Genomic DNA, 21074 nt, shown 5'->3' on the forward strand with positions numbered 1-21074 from the left:
TGTATGTGGACGGATTCCCAAGCCTTCAACCGAGCCTTCAAGCTAACTTAGAACCAGCGGCAAGTTCGCAGCCACCCATCTCGCGTGCACGTCACGTGGTGGTACGCGTGGCTTTTGTGATTCACGCTTTGGTCTTGGCATCTTGCACCTCATTCGTCTGCAGCCATGCCCGACTCTGAGCGGTACCCCACTGAATACATCTGTCCCATCTCTGGCTCGACGAAGAATATGTATCGATGCCCCCTCATCCCTTATGATGCGGTAGACGCTGATGCAAAGACGGTACGATACATTTCTACGCCTTTACCTGTTATTAAGCATGTATCGCCCAGGTCGCTTGCCAGGAATGGGTGTTCGGACTCAGAAGAGGTGGCCTTTGCTACTATCTCCGTTCTCAGGATAACTATGTCTTCTGTGAGCTCCTAGTCTGTGTGCACAGGATCAATCTGACGCGCTGCTCAGTCCAAAGGGAGATCAACGATCTTTTCCGACGAGGAGAATTCATCTTGGCTCCTACTTACAAGACCTACTTGGACACGATGAGATTTATAGACTGTGCAGGCATTAAAGGACGCAAATTTAATGACAAGTCAGCGCGGAGGCCGTCATGCGCGGTAGGCTTTTTGTTACACCGGCGAGATGTGTATTCACCAATGAACAGCTCGCATCTGCCAATGGAAAGTACCGTTACGTCTTCATCCCATGCACTGATGCGGCGCGCGCGCTTCAGAAGAAGTTCAAGATGCAGGCGCAAACCAAGGAGGATCTCAATGACGGCATAAGCCCGGTGCACAACAAGCCATTTCTGAACGGTAGCGATCAATTTCCAGTGGTCGAATGTCTGGCGCATCCGTTCTCGGTCTGCTCGCACGCGTACAACGTGTTGCACAAGCGCTCAACAACCCTTACGTCGCAGTGGCAAGTTCTCTGTGGACGCGTCGTTGGCCACTGGTTGTATGGGAGGATCAAGCCGCCAGGATGGTTTCTGGACGAGCCCGAATATGGGCTGGACGACGAAGACCTCACACCCTCTGAAGCGACAGGATACCTTTTAGAGAGCACGCGTGATGCTGACGAGTCCGCCAAGCTGCTCGAAAGCGGCCAGTTGCCGGACAATCACTTCCTCAAGAAATGCGCGCAGTGGGCGCTCGGTGTACCTCCAGATGCGCCGCCTCCCGAAGAGGATCGCTCTCGCATCGTCTACAGCGAGCGCCGTTCGGTACGAATCGCAAAGCGCGCGCCGCATCCGTATCAACGCCCGCCGAAGTCATCACCTCCAGAAGAATCCTCTGGCCCGCTTCCGTCGCCAATACGCAAAGGCCGCCATGCGCTGCAGACATGCAAGCGCAATGCGATCATGAAACCGCCTTCGTGGTTGTCTCGGAACGGCCGATACCCGACTCACCGATTCTGCAGCAACGACTGGGCCTTCTTTCGACATAATGTCTACCTTGCCTCGTACGCGGGCCAGAACTAGCACGAACCTGCGCGTCGCTCGCCCAGAACGTTCCGCCAGATATTCAATCACTTCGGGAGCACATGCGAGCTCGTAGACTTGCGCTGGACTTATCCCAGCAGCTTCCAGAGTGGCGTGCCCAGCGCGCATAGTATAGATTATAACGATGGCGTATAGTATAAATATTGATGAGCGGTTAAAATTAAGGGAGTGGAAACAGAGGGCCGTAGGGTACAACAAACATGCACGAGGTCACAGAAGGGGTGCGCCGGGCACGGAGGAAAAGAACGGAATAAGTTAGGAGTAAAGATCGTCAGATAAATAATCGAGTGGAGCGAGCGGTCGTTGAATGAACGTGAGATTACTTGTGGGGCTTGCCCTTGCCCTGAGTGGGCGCCTTGGTCTTCTTAGCCCTCTTTGCGCGAGGTAGGTATTCGGAATGAACGGACTCGACGTCGTCGCTCTCGTCCGCGTCTTCGTCGTCCTCGAACTGGTCGTCGATGTCTCGGTCGTCTTGATCATCGTCCGCATCGCGGTCGTCTCGAGTACGTTTTTGACCGCGTGGCTTAGCGGGAGGACGGGGCTGGCCGGGCCCTTGGCCACTAGACGAAGATGCAGATGCAGATGCCGAAGCCCTTGCTGAAGCCGCTTTGTTGGCCTTACCGGTGCGCTTGGGTCGGTCAGCCAGAGATGGCGCGTTCGGAGGAGGCGCGTGGACAGTCCCGGGAGGCTTGGGAGGTTGCTTGGCACGTGTGGAGCGTCGTGGTTTGGGCGGCGAGTCGTCCGGAGGTGGCTCAGAGGTGGTCGCCGGATGCGGTCCGATGGGAGGCGTTCCAGTGGTCGTCATCGCGGAGGACGAGGTGGGGTCCGATGTGGACGAGGAGGCCGACGTGGAGGACGGTAACGACTGATTCTTGATACCGTCAGAATGCTCTTCGAGCTCCCCAGGATTTTCTTCGTCTTCGCCAGAGAAGTGCACGATCTTCTTGGATTTCTTGGACGCGGCAGGCTTCTTGAGTACAGATGTGGAGGGAACGGGGTGCGCCGTCGACGTTGACGGTGCAGCTGAAAGTGCAGACGGGATTGCGGGAGGCTCGCCAGACGGTGGTGGCTCTTGATCAGTCGCACTCGCGTCAGCAAATGTATCGGTGTCGCGCTCGTCTCGTACAGTCGCAGTCGATTCCCCATCCGAGTCGTCGTCAGTGGAAGGATCGTCCGCGTACATTGGGCGCGCAGGGCAAGGCGACTCGCTCTTAGTCCTTTGATAGTCTAAATCGTCCTCATCGTCGTCAGGTGGTGCGAGACCGTGCTCCTGGACGTCGTCGTCGGGCTCCGCATTGGGCTGGCCGTCGTCGACATAGTCACAGTCGTCATACTTGGGATCACATTCGTCGGCGCCGTATTCAGGATCAACATCGTAGTCGTAGTCGTCGGGGAAGGCGGACACAAGCCCGGAGCCAGGAATAGCAGTGCTTGTTGAGCTAGATGAACCGTCGTCCAGAGACTCGGTATCATCGTATTGCGATTGGGTCGCGTCGGATGCGCCTGCGTCGGACGACGCGTAGCGGTATCTCACTTCACTTCGGTCGGTTGATGGACCGCCGAAGAGGACGTGTTGCTTGACCTCAGCAACTTTGGCCGACTCTGGAACGAGGAAGGCTGGAGGCGGGGAATCGCGGGTGACCGGGACCTTCTCTGGGGCGCTGCGGAAGGTGCGCACTGGTGGGGTGACAGGGGCGACTTTGACGGCGCCTTCCGACCGCACGGCGCCACCGAGACCGGTAGGTCGAGCCACTTGCTTCTTGAGCGCGAGGGTCAAATTCGGCGAGGGAGCCTCGAACCAGCATTGTACCACAGGCCACAACTCGTCTTTGAAGAAGTCAATGTCTTCTTGTGGTATCCCCTTGATGAGATCCGGCTCATTTGAGCGGTCGATAACGCGGTACTTCATCTTCAAGGCGTAGTCGAAGACTACGAAGACGGGGTTCATGTGGCTGATAATGACGAAGCCCTGGTCACCTACTTGCAGAATGCGCGCTTCGACTGGACCGTGACGGTGTTGGCTATCCATGTACCACTGGAGGATTTCGTCCTTAGTCCATGCCTTGCCGTCCTTATTGAGGTGAGCGTAGGTGCGTTGGTCATCAGAATACCGGCCGAACAGATGTTGCTGACCACTGGGAAAGCCGTATATGATGAATTCGTAAAGGCCACTTGGACACAACTGTCAAACCTTGATGAGCGCCACATCCCCGAAATACATTTTAGCAACGCACCGTCTTGTAGTCTGCCCCAGGATTGGCCTTCATATGTGCGACGAATGCCCTCAGATTCTTTGGGCAAAAAGCCCATTCTCCCCCTCCGTATGCGCTTCCTTGTACAGAGCGGCCATCGAAAAGATGATGCATGTCGAAGTGGACTGCGAAGCAAGACTGAGTTATCAACGTGAAGAACTGAAGTGCGACTCACCCCATTCATAATTTCCTGTGCCATCCAGATCTATGACTTTCTCTCCCGTTTTCTCGTCCAAAATTCCGACACAGTTTCTGAAACGGTGATACTGTACGAGGCGTTAGCGCGGTCTCTACTACGTTGACGAACGATGGGCTTACGATATCTGCGTGCGAGTTCTTGAGTGTCCGGCTGACGATGTGTATGCCCTGGACCAGCCAAGGAGGACCAATCATACAGCCAACTACGCATCTCCTCAGCCCTACCAGCTTCAACAATTTGCGTGGGAGCTCGGGCGGACGCTCTTTGGCGGTGTCCTTCACAGGTGACCCCTCAACACTGCCGTGGTAGTTGCGACGAGCTTGAGTGGCTTTGGGTTGCGAGCACTTGCCAGCTGTGGCGGAAGGCTTGCTCGACACACCATTGCGCCTACGCCGTGTCATGTCGAGCAATGCAAGGAGGGAGAGGAGGAGGAGGAGGAAGAGAGGAAGAGGCAGAAGAGGATGAAGGAGAGAATAAGGGAGAAAAGTCGATGCATTTATGTGGTCCGGTTCATTTCATTTGGGCCATGCCCTCTCGGCCTCCCGGGTGGCCGTGACCATCTCGCAGCTATCGAATGCCCCATATGGTATGTGATGGCTGCTGGACGGTGGGAATTGGTCATCGCACGGACGTCGAGGGTATTCACGCGAGCCAGTGCGCCGTGTTTCAGCCACAACGCATGGTTGCAACTAGGCGGCGACAAAGAGAACAAAGGAACAAAGGAACAAAGGAGAAAACAATAAAGGTTGCGACGGGTTTCAATTTGACAATGTTTGGTATCGGCGTGTCGGACCGAGCTCGGAGGCAGATTTGCCCCTTCCTTCTCGCCATTCCATCCGTCCGACCATGACTGCGTATGAGCACTACCGCGATGAATTCCTCTGTCCAATCACCGGCGCTACAAGTGACGTATATGAGTGTCCTCTAATACCTTATGATGCCAGCGATGCCAGCCCTATGACTGTGAGCTCAATCCTGCCTTGGCTGCTCGCCTTCCTCCTGAGCACAGTGGATATAGGTCGCATGTCAGGAGTGGATATTTGGTCTCAAGCGAGGAGGCCTTCCCTACTACCTGCACTCTCCGGAAAACCATATCGTATGTACGTTATATAGCTGCCACCGCATTAGCTCATCTGACAAGGTTTTAGTTCGCAAAGACATAGGCGAAATGTTGCGGGAAGGAGCCTTCGTGCTTGTGCCCACTTACAGGACGTATCTGGACGTCATGCACTTCATAGAGTCCGCAGCGCAGAAGGGTCGCAATAACAGGCCTCGTCGGCCATTGTCCGCAGTAAGTCAGTCCAATTCCTTCCCCAAGCGAAGTGCTAACCAGGACAGCTGGCTCCGGCGAGCGGCCTTTACCGCTACGTATTCATACCGCTCACAGAGGCCGCTCGTGCACTTCAAGATGAGTTTCATCTCAAACCACAAACCAAGGAGGACCTCAATGGCGGTATCAGCCCAGTGCACAACAAACCATATCTTCCAGGAAGCGATCAGTTTCGGGTCATCGAGTGTCTCACGCATCCATTCTCCGTCTGCTCATGGGCGTTTGCGATGCTCTACAGGTGCTCCACACCCCTTACATCACAGTGGCATGTGCTTTGTGGGCGGATCGTCCGACAGTGGCAACATGAGCGGATCAAGCCTCCTACGTGGTTCTTTGAAGCTCCAAAGTACACACAGGACGACGAGGCCCTCACTCCCTCCGAGGCAACGGGCTATGTCATACCCGATCACCGTCCGCGTAAACACGATCCCGTCGAGATACTAAAAAACGCCGCTATCGAGGAGGACAATTACTGCAAGAAGTGCGCCAAGTGGACGCTCGACGTACCTCCGGATGCGCCACCTCCCGAGGAGGACCCTCCTTACTCCGTCTACCGCGAGCGTCGCTCAGTACGCATCGCAAAGCGCGCGCACCCGTATTACCGGCCACCCAAGTCACCTTCTGCAGAGGAAGACTGCTCTGGCCCGCTCCCGTCGCCGACGCGCAAAGGCCAACGTGCGCTGCAGACATGCAAGCGCGACCCCATCAAGAACCCGCCGTCGTGGGCAGTGCGGAACGGCAAGTACCCAACGCAGACGTTCTGCAGCAACGACTGGGCGTACTTCAAGTACAACGTCTATCTAGCCTCGTTCGACGACAGGTAGCGAGACTGCAGCTCGACTTCGCGCTCGCGCCGTTGTCGAACTTGTGTATAGCTCATCGCGAGGCATGATGGCGCATAGCCGCCTTCGACTCGCGTACGCCGTCCCCGCTGCGCGTCAAGCGATCTAATTGGCACTCTGGCCGCAGCTCTCTGGCGCTCTCCTGGCCCGCGGATCCATGTAGAGACCGCGAGGTAGCCCTCGCTGCATTCGCGCCGTCTGCACTGTCGCTCGACGAAGCGTCGATCTCGACTCGGAGGTTGACCACGCCGACACCGCCCGTCCAACGCGCTACACATCTCGCCGCTCCTCAGCGTCGCTCTCTTACGCGCGTGCTCGGTGTTATTCTCGGGGAATGTAGCGCCTCGAAGACGACGCGGGCTCTCATAGCCACTCATTCAACGATGGCTTTGGGTGGCCGCTCCGACGACGAGCGCAAGGCGCGGACAGTCACCCTGCGCATTCGCTCCGGACGAAGAGCTAAGCTGTCTAGCGATTTCGCGTGTCTGCATATTCCATCTTGGATGTGCACAGCGCGCCGACTGGCTAGGGTAATGGGAGTATCTGCGCCACTTTGCTACCGTGTAAACCTCTACGTGATTCCCGGCTGCCAAGCTTATGTCCTTCAGGTGGCGTAGGAGAGAGAAGCCTTGGGTTCGAAAGACTTGCTTGAAGAAGTGTAGTTATCTTCTGGCCTCATGATGAATGTTATTGGGTCGTGTGGGTCCACCGGAAATAGCCGAATGCTGCCAAACAGAACATCACACCAAGCATCACACGCTGACACACGCGCCGGCTTGCTCTGTACTCCCACCATGTCCGTTCAGGCCCTCACTGATAACGCATATGAACTACCAAGATGCACTAGTATCTGCCATACCTCTCTGATATGGATTGTAGCCAAGGTTATTGCCGACCCTACTAGCCCGAAGTTCCTTCCGCTGTCGCCTAAGGGAGTCCAAGGTTGACAGCCTCTGTCGCCCATCTAGCGTAGCCGCTCCTTGAGCGTCGTGATAGATACACACCCTGCATGCACTTCTAGGACCTGAACCTGTCTTCGGGTCTTACTGCGCGATGCTCGGGCGGAGAACTGATAGCTCAGCGCTATAAGGCGAGACGAAAGCCAGGGCCACATCCTCAACTCACGATGTCGTCCTCGCTGCGGGACTTCATTGCTTCTCTGACCAAGGGGATCTACACGGTCTACTTATTTACCGAGACGGATATTTCACCCTTTCTTTGTCCTGCGGTGCGTTGTTCTGGATGCGGCTCAGTCAACTGTTCTTACTGATCAACGAACTTGCAGCTGGCCATGGGCATGGTCCTCGCTGGACCCCCAGACACGCTCGCGTTAGTCGAGGGGATTGTGTGGACAGAGCTTCACCTTCTTTCCTTCCAGGTACGCCGCCGCGTTCATAGGTCTTCGCATTGACTCTTCTGACCCAAGTCTGCTGCAGACCAAGAACCAGGTACACTCAGATTTACCTGCTCAATGGTATGTCTGATCTCTCGCAGCTTCTCGGGCTGGAAGAAGACCGCCTCTCGAAGCCGCATCGCCCTGTCTCCGCCGGCCGCATCACTCCCGAGGCGACGCGCATCCTTCACTTTGCCTTCTTCGCCGCGTCGCTTGCTCTGAGCGCCTATCGGGGTCTTCTTCCGTGCAGCGCGCTCTACTTCGTGGCCCACCTATGTGTATAATGAGGGTGGGCTGGCGCGAATTGGCGTACTGAAGACTGCGTTATCCGCCATCGGGTATGTTTGTTATGGCTGGGGAATGACGGTCTGCTTTGGTAAGTCGAGGAATGTTCAGGCATGCACCGACTAACTTGCGACTTAACAGATCATGGCCGCCCACTTTCGCCTCTCGCTCGTAGCGCATTGGCCATGACCGGCGCTATATTCGCGACCACGGTCAGAGGTCTTTACCTATACGGACAGTGCATGATGCGATCGTCTTTCCATCCTACAGGGTTACGCGCAGGATTTCCGAGACCGCGCAGGTGACGCCGCAGTAGGGCGCAATACAGTTCCTCTCATCCTTCCTCGTCTTTCGCGATGGTTGCTAGGCGTATCGCTATTTGGCTGGACATCCGCGCTAGTGTACTACTGGGAGCCTCCCGTCGCCTTTGCCTTCCTTCTCGGCGGGATTGGGTTGACCAGCACCATGCTCTTTGCAAGGGGGTGCACGGAAGCGGCAGACGCCCGCGCGTACTGGTGGTATAGCGTGAGTCTTCATGATTTGAGATGACGCATTCGCTAATAAAGCCTCTTTCCAGATGTGGCTGATTGCTTGTCATGTTCTTCCCATCTTTCCCAGACTGAGAGATGCGGTGGACACATGACCAACATGCATTCTTCTCATTCAGTGTATGAGTTCTTCCTTTCCTTCATAGAGCCAAGGGCATGACGTCGAACTGAGGCATGCCCTGGTCCAGTAGCATTGGCGAGAGAATATGTCAGATTGCTTTCACGAACGTTCACCCAACTTCGAAGGTCAATCTTCTTGAGCGCTTCGGTGTACTAGAAACGCGAGCTCCGGCATAGGTTGGTGTCAAGGTCCGAGGAGGACCAGGCCCAATGTCCGGATTAGTAAGCCGGCGAATGCCGACACAAAAATCTTCATCACAGCGTTCCATCTTGATCCTTGATCATCATCGTCGGCGACTTTCGCGCTCAGCAGCCACCGTCTTCCGCGCTCGTCGCCACCACCAAAAGCCCCCACATCCCAAGCAAGTGCTTGGAAGTCACCAAAACCGCCCAATATGTCTGCGTACGTCGCCCGGAGTGCGAGGGAGGGCGCCAGCTAACAGCGAATGCAGCGAAGATACTCTCCAGGATGTCGCCGAGGGCGAGATTGAGTCCAACTGGGACCAGGTCGTCGACAACTTCGACAACATGAACCTGAAGCCGGAGCTTCTCCGTGGTATCTACGCCTACGGGTGCGTCTGCTGCTACTTCCGATGCGCGCCGATCACTGACAGCTGTAAAAAGTTTTGAGCGTCCGTCTGCGATTCAGCAGCGCGCTATCGTCCCCGTCGTGAAGGGCCACGACGTTATTGCGCAGGCGCAGTCGGGTACCGGCAAGACCGCTACCTTCTCGATCTCCATCCTGCAGCAGGTGCGTCCACACATTCCCGATCACACACTTCGTATGCTGATCCCCCTCCCCAGCTCGATATGTCGATCAAGGGCACCCAGGCGCTTATCCTCGCACCCACGCGTGAGCTCGCGCAGCAGATCCAAAAGGTCGTCATCGCGCTTGGCGACTACATGAACATCGAGTGCCACGCGTGTGTCGGTGGTACCGTCGTCCGCGAGGACATTGCAAAGCTCCAGGAGGGTGTTCACGTCGTTGTCGGCACCCCGGGTCGTGTCCACGACATGATCAACCGTCGCGCCCTCCGCACCGACAACATCAAGATCTTCTGTCTCGATGAGGCCGATGAGATGTTGTCGCGTGGTTTCAAGGACCAGATCTACGAGGGTGCGTCGATCACATGGAGGGTCGAAATTCATGACTGACACTCGAACAGTCTTCCAGCTTCTTCCTCAGGACATCCAGGTCGTCCTCCTGTCCGCCACGATGCCGGCCGAGGTCTTGGAGGTCACGAAGAAGTTCATGCGCGAGCCCGTTCGCATCCTCGTCAAGCGCGACGAGCTTACGCTTGAGGGTATCAAGCAGTTCTACATCGCCGTCGAGCGCGAGGAGTGGAAGCTCGACACGCTCTGCGATTTGTACGAGACCGTCACCATCACGCAGGCCGTCATCTTCTGCAACACCCGCCGAAAGGTCGACTGGCTGACGGAGAAGATGCACGCGCGCGAATTCACCGTGTCCGCCATGGTGAGCATACAGTCCCCTCTGACCTCCGATCTTCGCTGACAGGCTTCACAGCACGGCGACATGGAGCAGAAGCAGCGTGAGGTCCTCATGAAGGAGTTCCGTTCAGGCTCTTCTCGTGTCCTGATCACCACCGACTTGCTCGCCCGCGGTATCGATGTTCAGCAAGTATCCCTCGTCATCAACTACGACTTGCCGACGAACCGGGAGAACTACATCCACCGTATCGGCCGTGGCGGTCGTTTCGGTCGCAAGGGTGTCGCAATCAACTTCGTGACCACCGACGACGTGCGCATGCTCCGCGACATCGAGCGTGAGTATATTCAGCATCGAGTCTACGCCGCCGTTGTCTGACCGAACCCCATAGAATTCTACAACACCCAGATCGACGAAATGCCTCTCAACGTTGCCGACCTCATTTAAGCGTTTGACGAACCCTCGACGAACTCTGACGCTTGCACACGTTTCTTTCTCCTCTTGTTTTCGTCCTTCCTCACTGCGTCTCTCTGTCTCATCATATCGTACTGTAGCACCGCCGTGCGCTCGCGCGTCATTCTCTGCGTCCGCCGCCGACCAATATTCCGTGCGTTCGCCCTGCCCCCCTCATCACCCTTGCACCTACCGCACTGTTGTAACGCATGCCTGTTGTAATGACGCGTACCATCCTATCATGTCGCGGGGTAGCCCTCGCTCGTGCTGTAAAATGTTGTCGTGCTAGCGCTGTAGCGGCATGTGTAATACGTGACGGGTGGCCAATGAATGATGTATTTATCCGGACAGAGGGCGCGCTTCGAGGGATGGCTGAGGTTATTGACGGTGCTTGTGGAATGGTGGGTCCACGGAATTGGAAGGCAGGGTTTGAACGTTTGAACTTTGGGTCTAGGCGAGCTGATGGGCCGCCCAAACATGTATCAACGGTCCCGCCCCTAGTTCTCGCCAGTCACCCTTGTATGATACAGCATGCGCTTCATGTCCCTGCCCACGCAGCACGTCTGCGGGGTTTGCATATTGACGACTGTCGGCATTGCAGCTTGCGTACTCGATCTCGACGCTGTCGCACTGTCGATTGTTGCCGTCGGCGACGCCATGTCCAGCACGTGAAACTCTCAGATTGGGGCTCATCTTAGCGCCTGTGTGCGAGGACAGCTAGCTCGACTACTTGTCCTTGTTTCTCAGTGCTCGCGTGCGACAGTTTACTTCATCGCTTCGAAGAGATACGCAGGTCGTGGGCCATGACGAGCACAACTTCTCCTGGACGATGTACGTACGCTGAACGCCTTTTTCGCGCAGCTATATCCGCTCCGGACCTTCCAACTCGCTGATAGAAACTTCAGGATCCGTTCTTAACGAGTTCGACAATGAGGCAGCGCTGAGGAACTTCATTTCGATGAATACCAAGCCACTAGCCCAAAGTTTACGACCAGGCTTGCGTCAGCGTATCTCTCGTCCTCGACGGTAGGCTCCAGGGTCTCCCGCAAGAAGTTCCGACTTGCGCGCTCGAAGAGGCGAGATAGAAGAACGGCTACAAGGATGACGCTCGCGCTCACACTCTCTTCTTGGCGTCCTCGGAGAAATACAAACATGCTATCGGGTCGACACTGTTCATCGCTGGATCGATATTGCATTCGATTCGACCAAGATGAAAGGAAGTCGTATTCGCGGCCCCCGAGCCCGCTTTCGCCGATCAAGACCTTCCGCATGGGGATCTCCTGTGGCCCGTATGTGCATTTGGCCAGCGCTTTGTCACTGCGCGAATTGCCTCCGCCACCCATGGCGGCTCGCTATCCGCGAAGCCGACTGTGCGCGACCCACACATGAGGCATCCCGGAGGCCTACGCGTGCAGGGAGGGTGGGCCGCTGTTATCGTGCGCGAAGGCGAGCCCTAGCCCAATACCCAGCGAGCCCAAAACGCTATCTCCAGCAGTGCTCTATCGAGCTATCGAAAGACCGACCGGGCACATATCTGACCTTCGCGAACTTTAGGTGGGTTATATGAGGCATTTTTCGCGCTGAGGTGGCAGCAAACCGCTAGCCTTTCGCTCTCCCCAAGTCCTCGTCTACTTGTCCACTGCTACACGACGACATGACAGACGCGAACGTTCTCTTGACCGAGGTGGCGACGGTCTCGGAAGATGATCTTCGAGAGGCGTCTCAGCGACTCGGACTGACCATCAAGGAGGAGGAGACTGAGGACTACCTCAAGCTCATGGGGCAGTTCAAGCAGTCTCTCGACATGGTTATGCGCTTTCCAGGTTTGTTTCTTCGCCTGTCTCTTCGAGCTGTACGATGACCGACTTTCTGCAGACCATATGCCACCCGTCGACTACGATGTTTTCCCTCGATACAACATTCGCGCACCGCCGGACGCAGAAAATCGGTTGAAGGGCTGGGCGACCAAGGTGACTGTCAGCGGGAGGCGTGGTGGTTGTCTCGAGGGCAAGACCATTTGTCTGAAGGACAACATCTGCCTGGCTGGCGTTCCCTGCCAGTTCGGCACGGATGTCGTCTCGGAATTCGTCCGTGCGTGTCCTCTGAAGCGCCACACGCTCGCCTCTCACGTTCGTCTCAGCCAGCACGGACGCCACTATTGTGACCCGCATCCTCGAGGCGGGCGGCAACATCATCGGGAAGGCTACTTGCGAGGTATATACTGCGCTAACCGTCTTCCCGCCGTTACTAATCTCTCTTCAGAACATGTCTCACGGCGCGGCATCCGACTCCTCGCCTGGACGCCCAGTCGAAAACCCGTACGCCAAAGGGTTCAGCGCTGGTGGTTCTAGCTCTGGCTGCGGCGCGCTCATTGGCTCTGGCGAAGTTGATATGGGCATGGGCGGTGACCAAGGCGGTAGCGTTCGCTTGGTGCGTGTTGTTGCTGGTTTACAGGTGTAGTCCTCATGCTGACCTTCTCGCGTAGCCTGCTGCTTTCTGTGGTCTGGTCGGGCTGAAGCCTACGGTGGGCCTGGTGCCTTACACTGGCGTCTTGTCTTCGGAGGCCAGTGTGGACTACGTTGGGCCTATGACGAGGACTGTGCTTGACAATGCGCTCCTACTCGAGATCGTCGCTGGCTACGATGGGATCGACGACCGCCAGCTAGGCGCCCCCGCTCGCGCTTTCGTCCCTCATTACGCGAACGACGTTCTCTCTTCCAGGCGACCCGAATATCCTCTCATGGGCATACGTATCGGCATTCTTCAGCAGGGCATCGAGCTTCCCCGACTGCAGCCTCAGGTCGGGCGCCTCTTCGAGCTCGCAGTCCAGCGCTTCCGACACCTTGGCGCGCAGGTCACTCCCGTCTCCGTCCCACGGCACCGCGAGATTCTCCCCGTGATGACCGTCCTCAACAAGATGGGCAGCTCGCAGACGCGGATTGGCCGCCAGTGTCAGCGCCGCGCGCTCTACCTGAACGAGTACTTCGAGAAGCTGCTACCGTGGGACCAGGCGAAGTGGGATCGCGCACACACGTACGTGAAGAACACGAGCCTGTGCGCCGAGTACGCGTGGGGTGGCGCCGGGCTGAAGTATGCTACCGCGTACGGCCGCGCGGTCAACCAGGTCCGGAGGCTGAAGGAGGAATACGACGCGGTGCTGCAGGAGTGTGACGTGCTCATCATGCCTACGGTGCCGTTTACTGCGAAGCGACACTCGAGCCCGGATGGAGGGCCCTGGCATACGCACGACCACTATGGTAAGTGAGAATTCATTTGCGGGCATCGGAGTGCCGAATGCTGAACTCCATCCAGCGGGGATCATCGCGAACACGTCGCAATTCAACGGCACCGGGCACCCTGCGCTCTCGATTCCCATGGGGGTCGCGCCGCCGACGGATGATTTCATTCTCTCACCTTCGGATAAGGATATTCGCCTTCCAGTCGGTCTGCAGGTGAGGCACTTCTGCGCATGTCGTGCTTCTCGAGGCCTGACGTACTTGAAGATCGTCGGTAACCTGTGGGACGAGGGCACCGTCTACCGGGTCGCCGATGCATTTGAGCGTTCTGCCGGGGATTGGAGGCAGATTGAGGCGGAAATGTGAGGCGCAAGTGTGAGATACTATGCTCAGAGACCCTTTTGTTCTTTTTTTGCATCTCCTCGTAATTACTTGATACGGTAGATTACAGTACTTACTTACCTTCCTGGCTCGTGGACCTGATCGATTACAGTAGACTTTTGGACTCGGATTTCACGTGCTTACCATGTTCTCTCGGTCCCGCGAAAACGGACATAGATAGTATTCTGAGTATGTTTTGGTCTGAGCGTATGACTTGGGATGTAGACGAACCTTTCTCAGGCATTCGACGATACTATGTCCGAACGCGTGACCGTGACACCAGAAGTTCAACACGAGTCCACGTGACCACGATTGATCCGGCCTTCCGAATCCCACGTCAACAAGGGCACATCTGCACAGCGGCTTACCTCTAACCATGATGCTGGCTGCTTCAACCCCAACGAGAAGTCGGTTCAGCCGCACCGACCGTCAACGGGCTACAGCGAGACTTTATTAAATTAAGCGCGTTTCCCCAGTGCACATCGACGGAGTTCGATCCTGACGAGGTTTTCATAATGTGCATAGCCTTCTCATGCGACTTCCTTGCAAAAATTGGATGAACTTGTCTGATTCCATTGAGATGAGGTACAAAATAGCGGGAGGTGGCACGGACTTGGTGAAGTCTTCGGGGAAGGCGCTCGCTGTGCCTCCTTGAATTTCCCACGCCCCTGTTAGTACTTATCGAGGTGTCATTTTTGTCCGAGGCAACCTAGGCGCATATGCACAGTTCAGACATGTATATACATGTATATTCTTTCGTTTGACAGTCAAGGAAACTCGCAAACCCTTGTTGCCAAGTACCACAAACTACTCGCTGTTGATCTGCTCGCCTCACCGGGCCGCCTTCTTGCCACAAATGGAAATCACATGCGGCCCTTCTCTTCCCCCACTGCGATCATGTCGAACCGTCCCCCCAAGACCATACGTCGCACCGACCATCGTGGAGCAGGCGGAGCTCGCAGGGAGAAGCGGAAGAGAATGAAAGAGCAGCTGCTTTATCAGGACGGAAGCGTCGGCAGTAGCGCGTCGGCTGGCCCAAGCATGGGGAGGGACAAGGAGGGTGTTGAGGATGAAGATGTCGAGGTGCGCGTGATGGACCACTTCGCTCCTCGGACCTGTCTAACTGTTCTTTATAGATGCCCATATCGGATGATGTCAGGACAGATGTCGAAGGAACGCGCGCTCTCCCAGACGAGTTGGAAGATCACGATCATACGCGCTGCTCCGCCCATCCCCCATCCTCCCGCCCCCCTTCCCCTCGTCATAGCCCTACCTTGGATGATGTTCCAATCACTAGAAATGCTATGGGTCCCCCTCCTGATGTGCATGAAGACCCTGCGACCGATCCGCCGAACTTCCAACCAGTCATCGACGATATCAAGATTGCCAAGAAGTACATTGACGCGCTGAAGGACGCGCGACTGGACAGTGACCTGGAACCCCTTTCCGACGAACTTCTTGAGCAGATCCGCAACCCTGATCAAGAGATCCTCTCGCTCGACAACCCCGACAACCGTCTCTCGATTGATATCTATCTTGCTGTCGGGAACGCGTCTGTCGACTCGTATAATACAATTCGAGACGCCATCCTTCGACGCTATCCATCCTCTGGCGTGCTATCGTACTACAAGGTGCAGAAACTCGTCACTCAACTGAGCGGGGTGACCCCAGTCTGGCATGACATGTGCATTGATTCGTGCATGGCATACACCGGACCGCTGGCGGAGCTCGAAAGCTGCATGTTCTGTGGCAAGAGCCGATGGCGAGAGCCTGCAAAGGATGCTCGTGGCGGTGACGGCGGCGAGGAGCCCCCTCCGACGAAGAGAGTGCCACAACAGCAATTCATGACACTGCTCATCTCGCCGCAGCTGCAGGCCCTGTGGAGAACGAAGGAGGGAGCGCAGGCCATGCAGTATCGCAAAGCGTGCACGGAACAAGTGCTGCGCGAGCTCGATGACAATGGCGGCCGGAAAATAAGCCCATACACGGACTTTTTTCACGGCCGTGATTACATCGATGCGGTTCGCCGCGAGGACATACAGGACGGGGATACGGTACTCATGATGTCGGTCGATGGTGCGCAGCTGTATCGTAACAAGGCATCGGACTGCTGGATCCAAATCTGGGTCATCATGGATCTGGCGCCCGAAGAGCGATACAAGAAGCACCGAGTGGCGCCCGGGACATTCATTCCTGGCCCTAACAAGCCCAAACTCCTCGACAGCTTTCTCTTTCCTGGGCTCTACCATCTTCGGGCTGTCATGGCGGAGGGTCTTGCTATCTGGGATGCGAACTCAGGCCAGGTCTTTACATCGCACCCATACTTGGCTCTTGTCTCTGCCGACGGTCCTGGCATGGCCTGCCTGAACGGCTTTGTTGGCCATAACGGAAAATGCCACTGTCGCCTGTACTGCCCTCTGAAGGGCCGCCACAAGCAGAATGGGAAGACGTACTACCCAGCTCGCCAGAAGCCTGACAATTACGACGTTCATGGCTGTGACCATCCCGACGTCGATCTCATGGAGCTGCTGCGTTCCCTCAACACGGAGGAGACGCAGAAGCGCTACAAGGAGAATCTCGAGCGTGTAGAGGCATCACCAAATGCGTCGCAGTATGCTAAACGCAGGCTAGAGACGGGCCTCTGCAAGCCCACCATATTCAGTGCATTCCCCTCGGACCGTATACTGGGTGTACCAGGCTGCTTCTGCGGCGACGTCATGCACCTCCCTTGCCTGAATATCCCCGACCTCATGATTCCCCTCTGGCGTGGTACTTTCGAGTGCGACAAATCCGACAACCGTGATGAGTGGGAATGGCGTGTTCTCCCTCCCCAAGCATTCTCCAAGCATGGGAAACATGTCGACTCCGCCAAGAAATATCTTCCCGGCTCGTACGGACGTGCACCTCGAAATCCTGCAGAGAAGATTTCGAGCGGCTACAAAGCCTGGGAATTCCTGATCTGGTTTTACTATCTTGGGCCTGCGCTCTTTCATCTCGTCCTGCCGTTTGTTTATTGGGTGCACTACTGCAAGCTGGTCCGTGCTATCCGCCTGCTGCTCCAAGAGGAGATCACGCCTGACGAGGTACAAGAGGCGAATACCTTGCTTGTTCAATTCTCTGATGACTTCGAGAATTTGTACGTGCAGCGAAGAGCAGATCGCTTGCACTTCGTCCGACCTAGTGTCCACGCCCCTTCTCACCTACCAGGCGAGACTGTCCGCATTGGGCCTGGGATAATCTCATCGCAGTGGACAATGGAGCGCACTATCGGCAACCTTGGCGAAGAGATTAGGCAGCACTCTGATCCCTATGCCAATCTCGCTGAACGTGGCTTGCGCCGCTGCCAACTCAATGCCCTCAAAGCGATGTTACCTGATTTAGAGCCCTCTTCCGATCCCCTCCCCAAGTCAGCTTGTGACGTTGGTCGTGGCTATGCACTTCTGGCTGCGACCGACAACTGCGAGCGCCCGGTGACTGCAGCAGAAGCCATGGCGCTCAAGAATTACTTAGAGTCAAAAGGCGAAAGCGTGCCAACTTCATGGCACCCTCGTGTTGTACGCTGGGCGCGTGCTGCGCTTCCCAATGGTCAAATCGCACGGTCTCGTTGGAAGGAGGAGGAGAAATCAGAGGACGATCTCCGAAGGGCACGCTGCGTCAAGGTATGTACTATATGTCTGTATGCAATCATTGACGTTGCTCATGACCTTCCCAAGCTCGAGGTCAATGGAAAAACTGAATTCGCTGAGATTCACTATTTCTTCCTGCTTGACCATGGTCACATCGAGAAGCGCGCCCTGGCCCTCGCATCGTTCTTCGGCCCTCCCGATCAGCAGCTCTATCAGGATTCCTCAAAGACATTCTATAGCTGCGAGGATAGAGCAGACATGGATGTTCGGGTTGTCGAGCTGGACTCGGTCAAGGCAGTCATTGGTATGGTGCTAGATGAGCGAAAGACGGTGGTCGGTGCGCTTCACAAGCGCTGGTATTTGGTGGAAAAGCCTGGCCTCAAGGTTTTCAGTATGATTGGCCTTGCTGACAGCCTTTCCTCATCTGCTGGTACAGAATCTGCTGCTGGATAATAAATTCGTGGGTTGCCACATGCAGTTCAGGATGGTATAACTCGATAGATCCGGAAGTCGAACTTGTGGGTGCTTGTTTTGTTGCACGTGATGTCCCAGCACACGCCGGGCCCGCGTTGCGTTCGTGTTTTCCCGTCTCTCCTCTTCCACTCATTGTCCCGTCTTTACTCTATCTTTCCGTCAGGCGTCGTCACTTTCCAAGGCATACAGGGCTTGCGAGATGGACAATATGTCGTTCTCGACGTCGGGATCATTGCCCGCCCCCATACCGAGCCTCTTCAACGACGCGCGTCTTTCTTTCTCCTCCAACCATATTTCTTCTCTCTCGTCTTCTGACATTCCGTTCGCTTCATCGGAATACGACGCTCACAACAACTTCCAACTTCACGTTGCGGATATTCAAGCGGAGTGCCTCCTGCTTCGGCAGCAGAACGTGGCCTTGACCGCTGAGAAGGAGAGACTGCAGTATGCCCTTGTATAACTTGGGATGTGCGTAGGGCTGACAACCAGGACAGGGAGAATTTCCGTGCTCTTTTGACCCGTCTGTCCGACAAGCTCGAAACTGTGCACGACGGAATCATTGCTCCGCCTGGCGGGACCATTCATATACATCCGCTCATTATTACCCTCGATCAGAGCAACTTTCCAGGGGCCACCTACTGGTTTTCTGGGATGTGGAAGGGCGTGGAGAAGGGGAAGCGAGGTGTCACTCGTACAGACAGGCCCGTCAAGTCCAACTCGCGGGTGGAGAACAATGCACAGTTGTACATCACCGACGAAAGTGGCGGGCCGGTCTCGGGCGAGGTCGCGCAGAGCATGCGTACCATGGCGCGAACCGTGTTCCAGCAGCTGCTAACTTGGGGTGTCGCGCCGCGTTCATGGGATCAAGCAACCCACCTCGCATCGCAATACTATATTGCTGTGATGGAGGATGCCTACAACGTCCTCCGTCTGTGCTTCGGGCACTGGAAAGTGACGAGAATGGCTATCTACTATTATCCAACATGGTACTCGACGTACGGACCACCACCACCTACACCCGCGCCGCCGCCCCCCGCCCCCACGCCCACTCCGGCCCCCACTCCGCCGACCTTCCCGTTCGCATTCACCCCTGAACCCGAAGACAGCCCCTCCCCTCCCTCTACGTCTACCGGCAAGCGCCCCGCCACGGCTTCGCCGGCTTCATCGTCGCAGCCGATGACCAAGAAAGCAAGGGGGCAGGCCGATGCTGATGTCATCATCGATCGCGATCAGACCCAACCGACGAACCGCTGCCAGGCTCCGACCACCAGCATCCCAGAGATTGTATTGCCCGCCAGAGCACCGTGCGCGCAGGTGCCGACGTCCGTCCCAGCCCTTGCTTCAGAGGTAGCGCCGGAGCCTCAACAACTCGCCCCACCGACCGAATTCCGCGCGCACACCCCCAGGCCCTTCGTCGGGAACGGCGAAGCAGAGCTCGAGTACTCCCCCCACGGTGCGCAGGCCGAGCAGGGCAGAATTGATGCAGACGTGCACGGAGAAGGAGGTGGAGATGGCGGACGCGCTCGCAAGTCACCTGAGCCAGTGGCGGTACGTGGCCTGTTCCTTTTGTCTGACTGCTTCACTGACACATCGCAATAGTTCGTGGACCCCCTGTAGGCGTACCAAGCAGTAATTTACGCTCAGAAGCTGACGCTGTGCACAGTGCCCATGCCGTAGTGCCCCCATCGCTCCCCGAACATTCGCGACCCAGCCGCAACCTGTCTAGCTTCGGCTCATTGGCTCCCACCACCACCACACCACCTTCGAGTATACTGGCCACGCCTTCAACCACCCCACCCACCGCTCCTTTGCCAAGCGCATCGTCCCCCGCAATCACCTCTTCTCGCTCGCCTACAGCTTCGGCATCATCAACGTCATCATCGAGACCTGCTGCTACGGCCGGACCATCGTCAACCGGAGACGGGTTGCCAGCGTGGACTGGGCTTCCACCCGGTGTACCGAACAAGGGGCATAAGATCCAGCCCAACAAGACAAGTCAGACCCCCCGGTAAGTCGCTTCTGTCTCATTTGCGAGCGGTCCAGTTACTGATTATTCATCTATAGGGCGCTTTGTCAGGTCGCGTTTGCCAAGAAGTTCCCGAAGTCGACGTCGGATGAGTTCAAGTACTATTGGGATAAGCTGGTTGTTAGCACACCCCACGAAGACGTACAACATCTTCTCTTCTCGCCGTTGAATGCACCAACTAACCAGGCTTGCAGGTCTGGCTCGCACGCGCTTCCGAAGCAAAGAAGGCCCAGGTTACGGTTAGTACCAGGTTTCTTTGACCCTTCGACATCCTGACTGATGCTCCCCAGGCAGCTGCATAGTTCGTGTATCGCCTCAATGACCTGCATTTCGGACGACACATTCACAATACATTACATATCGGTATACTTTTTGCTACCCCCATACTGCCGTATATCTACCCTACCTACTCGCATGGCATGCCGTTGACCTGCTCCTTCGTTTACACCCATACTTACTGCTTAGCTAATAGCAATGAATCGTTTTCCTTGCCAATCGTAGTCAATGGATATGAGTGCGAAGGTCACATGATGAAGTGCCTCAAAATGAATAATGGAGAACGAGGCGGGGCGAGCTGAGCGAACGCGATGGAGGTGCATCGTTTGGGATCGCACTGAGCCACCGGTTCGTCGACGCTCACCGGGCAACGGATTACCACACAGATTCAACTCAATCACAGTCGTTCTCGCACGCCCTGCGCAGGTGGACTTCTCGTTGGGCTTCAACACCGTTGAATGCTCACATCATGTCGCCCCCATTTTCTGTATATTTTGAAGATTTAACACCGGTATTCAGTGGAATGCAATCGCTTATCGCCATACCGAACCGTCAGCACGCCAGAAGCTTTGCCTGTGAAGCCTTCAGGAACATAGTGATTATCTAGAGCACGACATGAAGCATGAGCTTTTCAGGAGGATACTCTCCTTGCTTCACTCCAACGAGAGGCGGTGAATCGAGACTG

The 21074-nt window shown here is 56.1% G+C and overlaps 8 protein-coding genes across 8 annotated transcripts; 7 read left to right on the top strand and 1 right to left on the bottom strand.

Moving 5' to 3' along the window:
* Positions 1–165: 165 nt before the first annotated feature.
* On the top strand, positions 166–1477 carry SCHCODRAFT_02743624 (uncharacterized protein; the record flags this gene model as incomplete). Its single annotated transcript, XM_050347175.1, has 4 exons — positions 166–282; positions 333–414; positions 463–614; positions 662–1477. 4 exons carry the CDS (start codon positions 166–168, stop codon positions 1475–1477), a joined length of 1167 nt encoding a protein of 388 aa, XP_050203193.1.
* Positions 1478–1817: 340 nt separating this feature from the next.
* On the bottom strand, positions 1818–4350 carry SCHCODRAFT_02695906 (uncharacterized protein; the record flags this gene model as incomplete). The annotated part of the gene is made up of 4 exons (XM_003034733.1): positions 1818–3680; positions 3733–3875; positions 3926–4016; positions 4069–4350. The coding sequence occupies 4 exons, from the start codon at positions 4348–4350 to the stop codon at positions 1818–1820; spliced, it is 2379 nt and encodes a 792-aa protein (XP_003034779.1).
* A 445-nt stretch (positions 4351–4795) lies between these two features.
* On the top strand, positions 4796–6103 carry SCHCODRAFT_02482729 (uncharacterized protein; the record flags this gene model as incomplete). The annotated part of the gene is made up of 4 exons (XM_003035545.2): positions 4796–4912; positions 4968–5049; positions 5098–5240; positions 5288–6103. The coding sequence occupies 4 exons, from the start codon at positions 4796–4798 to the stop codon at positions 6101–6103; spliced, it is 1158 nt and encodes a 385-aa protein (XP_003035591.1).
* Positions 6104–6899: 796 nt separating this feature from the next.
* On the top strand, positions 6900–8598 carry SCHCODRAFT_02559621 (uncharacterized protein). The gene is made up of 8 exons (XM_050343749.1): positions 6900–7349; positions 7407–7499; positions 7558–7569; positions 7616–7777; positions 7833–7890; positions 7941–8011; positions 8070–8324; positions 8377–8598. Exons 1-8 carry the CDS (start codon positions 7248–7250, stop codon positions 8440–8442), a joined length of 819 nt encoding a protein of 272 aa, XP_050203194.1. The 5' UTR covers positions 6900–7247; the 3' UTR covers positions 8443–8598.
* Position 8599: 1 nt separating this feature from the next.
* Positions 8600–10472, top strand: SCHCODRAFT_02043077 (DEAD-domain-containing protein). The gene is made up of 7 exons (XM_003035543.2): positions 8600–8870; positions 8920–9039; positions 9092–9218; positions 9272–9584; positions 9634–9944; positions 9996–10254; positions 10309–10472. The coding sequence occupies exons 1-7, from the start codon at positions 8863–8865 to the stop codon at positions 10362–10364; spliced, it is 1194 nt and encodes a 397-aa protein (XP_003035589.1). The 5' UTR covers positions 8600–8862; the 3' UTR covers positions 10365–10472.
* A 1552-nt stretch (positions 10473–12024) lies between these two features.
* Positions 12025–13972, top strand: SCHCODRAFT_02484986 (amidase signature enzyme; the record flags this gene model as incomplete). Its single annotated transcript, XM_003035542.1, has 7 exons — positions 12025–12193; positions 12246–12461; positions 12511–12584; positions 12633–12800; positions 12856–13627; positions 13683–13822; positions 13874–13972. 7 exons carry the CDS (start codon positions 12025–12027, stop codon positions 13970–13972), a joined length of 1638 nt encoding a protein of 545 aa, XP_003035588.1.
* Positions 13973–14856: 884 nt separating this feature from the next.
* SCHCODRAFT_02711222 (uncharacterized protein) lies at positions 14857–18066 on the top strand (the record flags this gene model as incomplete). The annotated part of the gene is made up of 3 exons (XM_003035541.2): positions 14857–15072; positions 15124–17646; positions 17701–18066. The coding sequence occupies exons 2-3, from the start codon at positions 15124–15126 to the stop codon at positions 18064–18066; spliced, it is 2889 nt and encodes a 962-aa protein (XP_003035587.2). The 5' UTR covers positions 14857–15072.
* Positions 18067–18200: 134 nt separating this feature from the next.
* Positions 18201–20655, top strand: SCHCODRAFT_02608701 (uncharacterized protein). The gene is made up of 7 exons (XM_050344331.1): positions 18201–18531; positions 18582–19635; positions 19687–19700; positions 19751–20095; positions 20152–20254; positions 20308–20352; positions 20404–20655. Exons 1-7 carry the CDS (start codon positions 18296–18298, stop codon positions 20413–20415), a joined length of 1809 nt encoding a protein of 602 aa, XP_050203195.1. The 5' UTR covers positions 18201–18295; the 3' UTR covers positions 20416–20655.
* The last annotated feature ends 419 nt before the right edge of the window (positions 20656–21074 follow it).

The sequence above is a fragment of the Schizophyllum commune genome (genome assembly GCF_000143185.2).
Source record: "Schizophyllum commune H4-8 unplaced genomic scaffold SCHCOscaffold_1, whole genome shotgun sequence".
Classification (NCBI taxonomy): Eukaryota; Fungi; Basidiomycota; class Agaricomycetes; order Agaricales; family Schizophyllaceae; genus Schizophyllum; species Schizophyllum commune.

What these genes read in the sequence shown, in the direction of transcription:
- SCHCODRAFT_02608701 (XM_050344331.1), top strand. Translation starts at nt 18,296, where the DNA reads ATGTCGTTCTCGACGTCGGGATCATTGCCCGCCCCCATACCGAGCCTC. An exon ending in GCTGAGAAGGAGAGACTGCA is followed by an intron (nt 18,532 to 18,581) that starts GTATGCCCTTGT and finishes CAACCAGGACAG; the next exon opens with GGAGAATTTCCGTGCTCTTT. An exon ending in TTAGCACACCCCACGAAGAC is followed by an intron (nt 20,255 to 20,307) that starts GTACAACATCTT and finishes CCAGGCTTGCAG; the next exon opens with GTCTGGCTCGCACGCGCTTC.
- SCHCODRAFT_02043077 (XM_003035543.2), top strand. An exon ending in CGATCTCCATCCTGCAGCAG is followed by an intron (nt 9,219 to 9,271) that starts GTGCGTCCACAC and finishes CCCCCTCCCCAG; the next exon opens with CTCGATATGTCGATCAAGGG. An exon ending in CAAGGACCAGATCTACGAGG is followed by an intron (nt 9,585 to 9,633) that starts GTGCGTCGATCA and finishes ACACTCGAACAG; the next exon opens with TCTTCCAGCTTCTTCCTCAG.
- SCHCODRAFT_02559621 (XM_050343749.1), top strand. Translation starts at nt 7,248, where the DNA reads ATGTCGTCCTCGCTGCGGGACTTCATTGCTTCTCTGACCAAGGGGATC. An exon ending in CACCCTTTCTTTGTCCTGCG is followed by an intron (nt 7,350 to 7,406) that starts GTGCGTTGTTCT and finishes ACGAACTTGCAG; the next exon opens with CTGGCCATGGGCATGGTCCT. An exon ending in GCGCTATATTCGCGACCACG is followed by an intron (nt 8,012 to 8,069) that starts GTCAGAGGTCTT and finishes TCCATCCTACAG; the next exon opens with GGTTACGCGCAGGATTTCCG.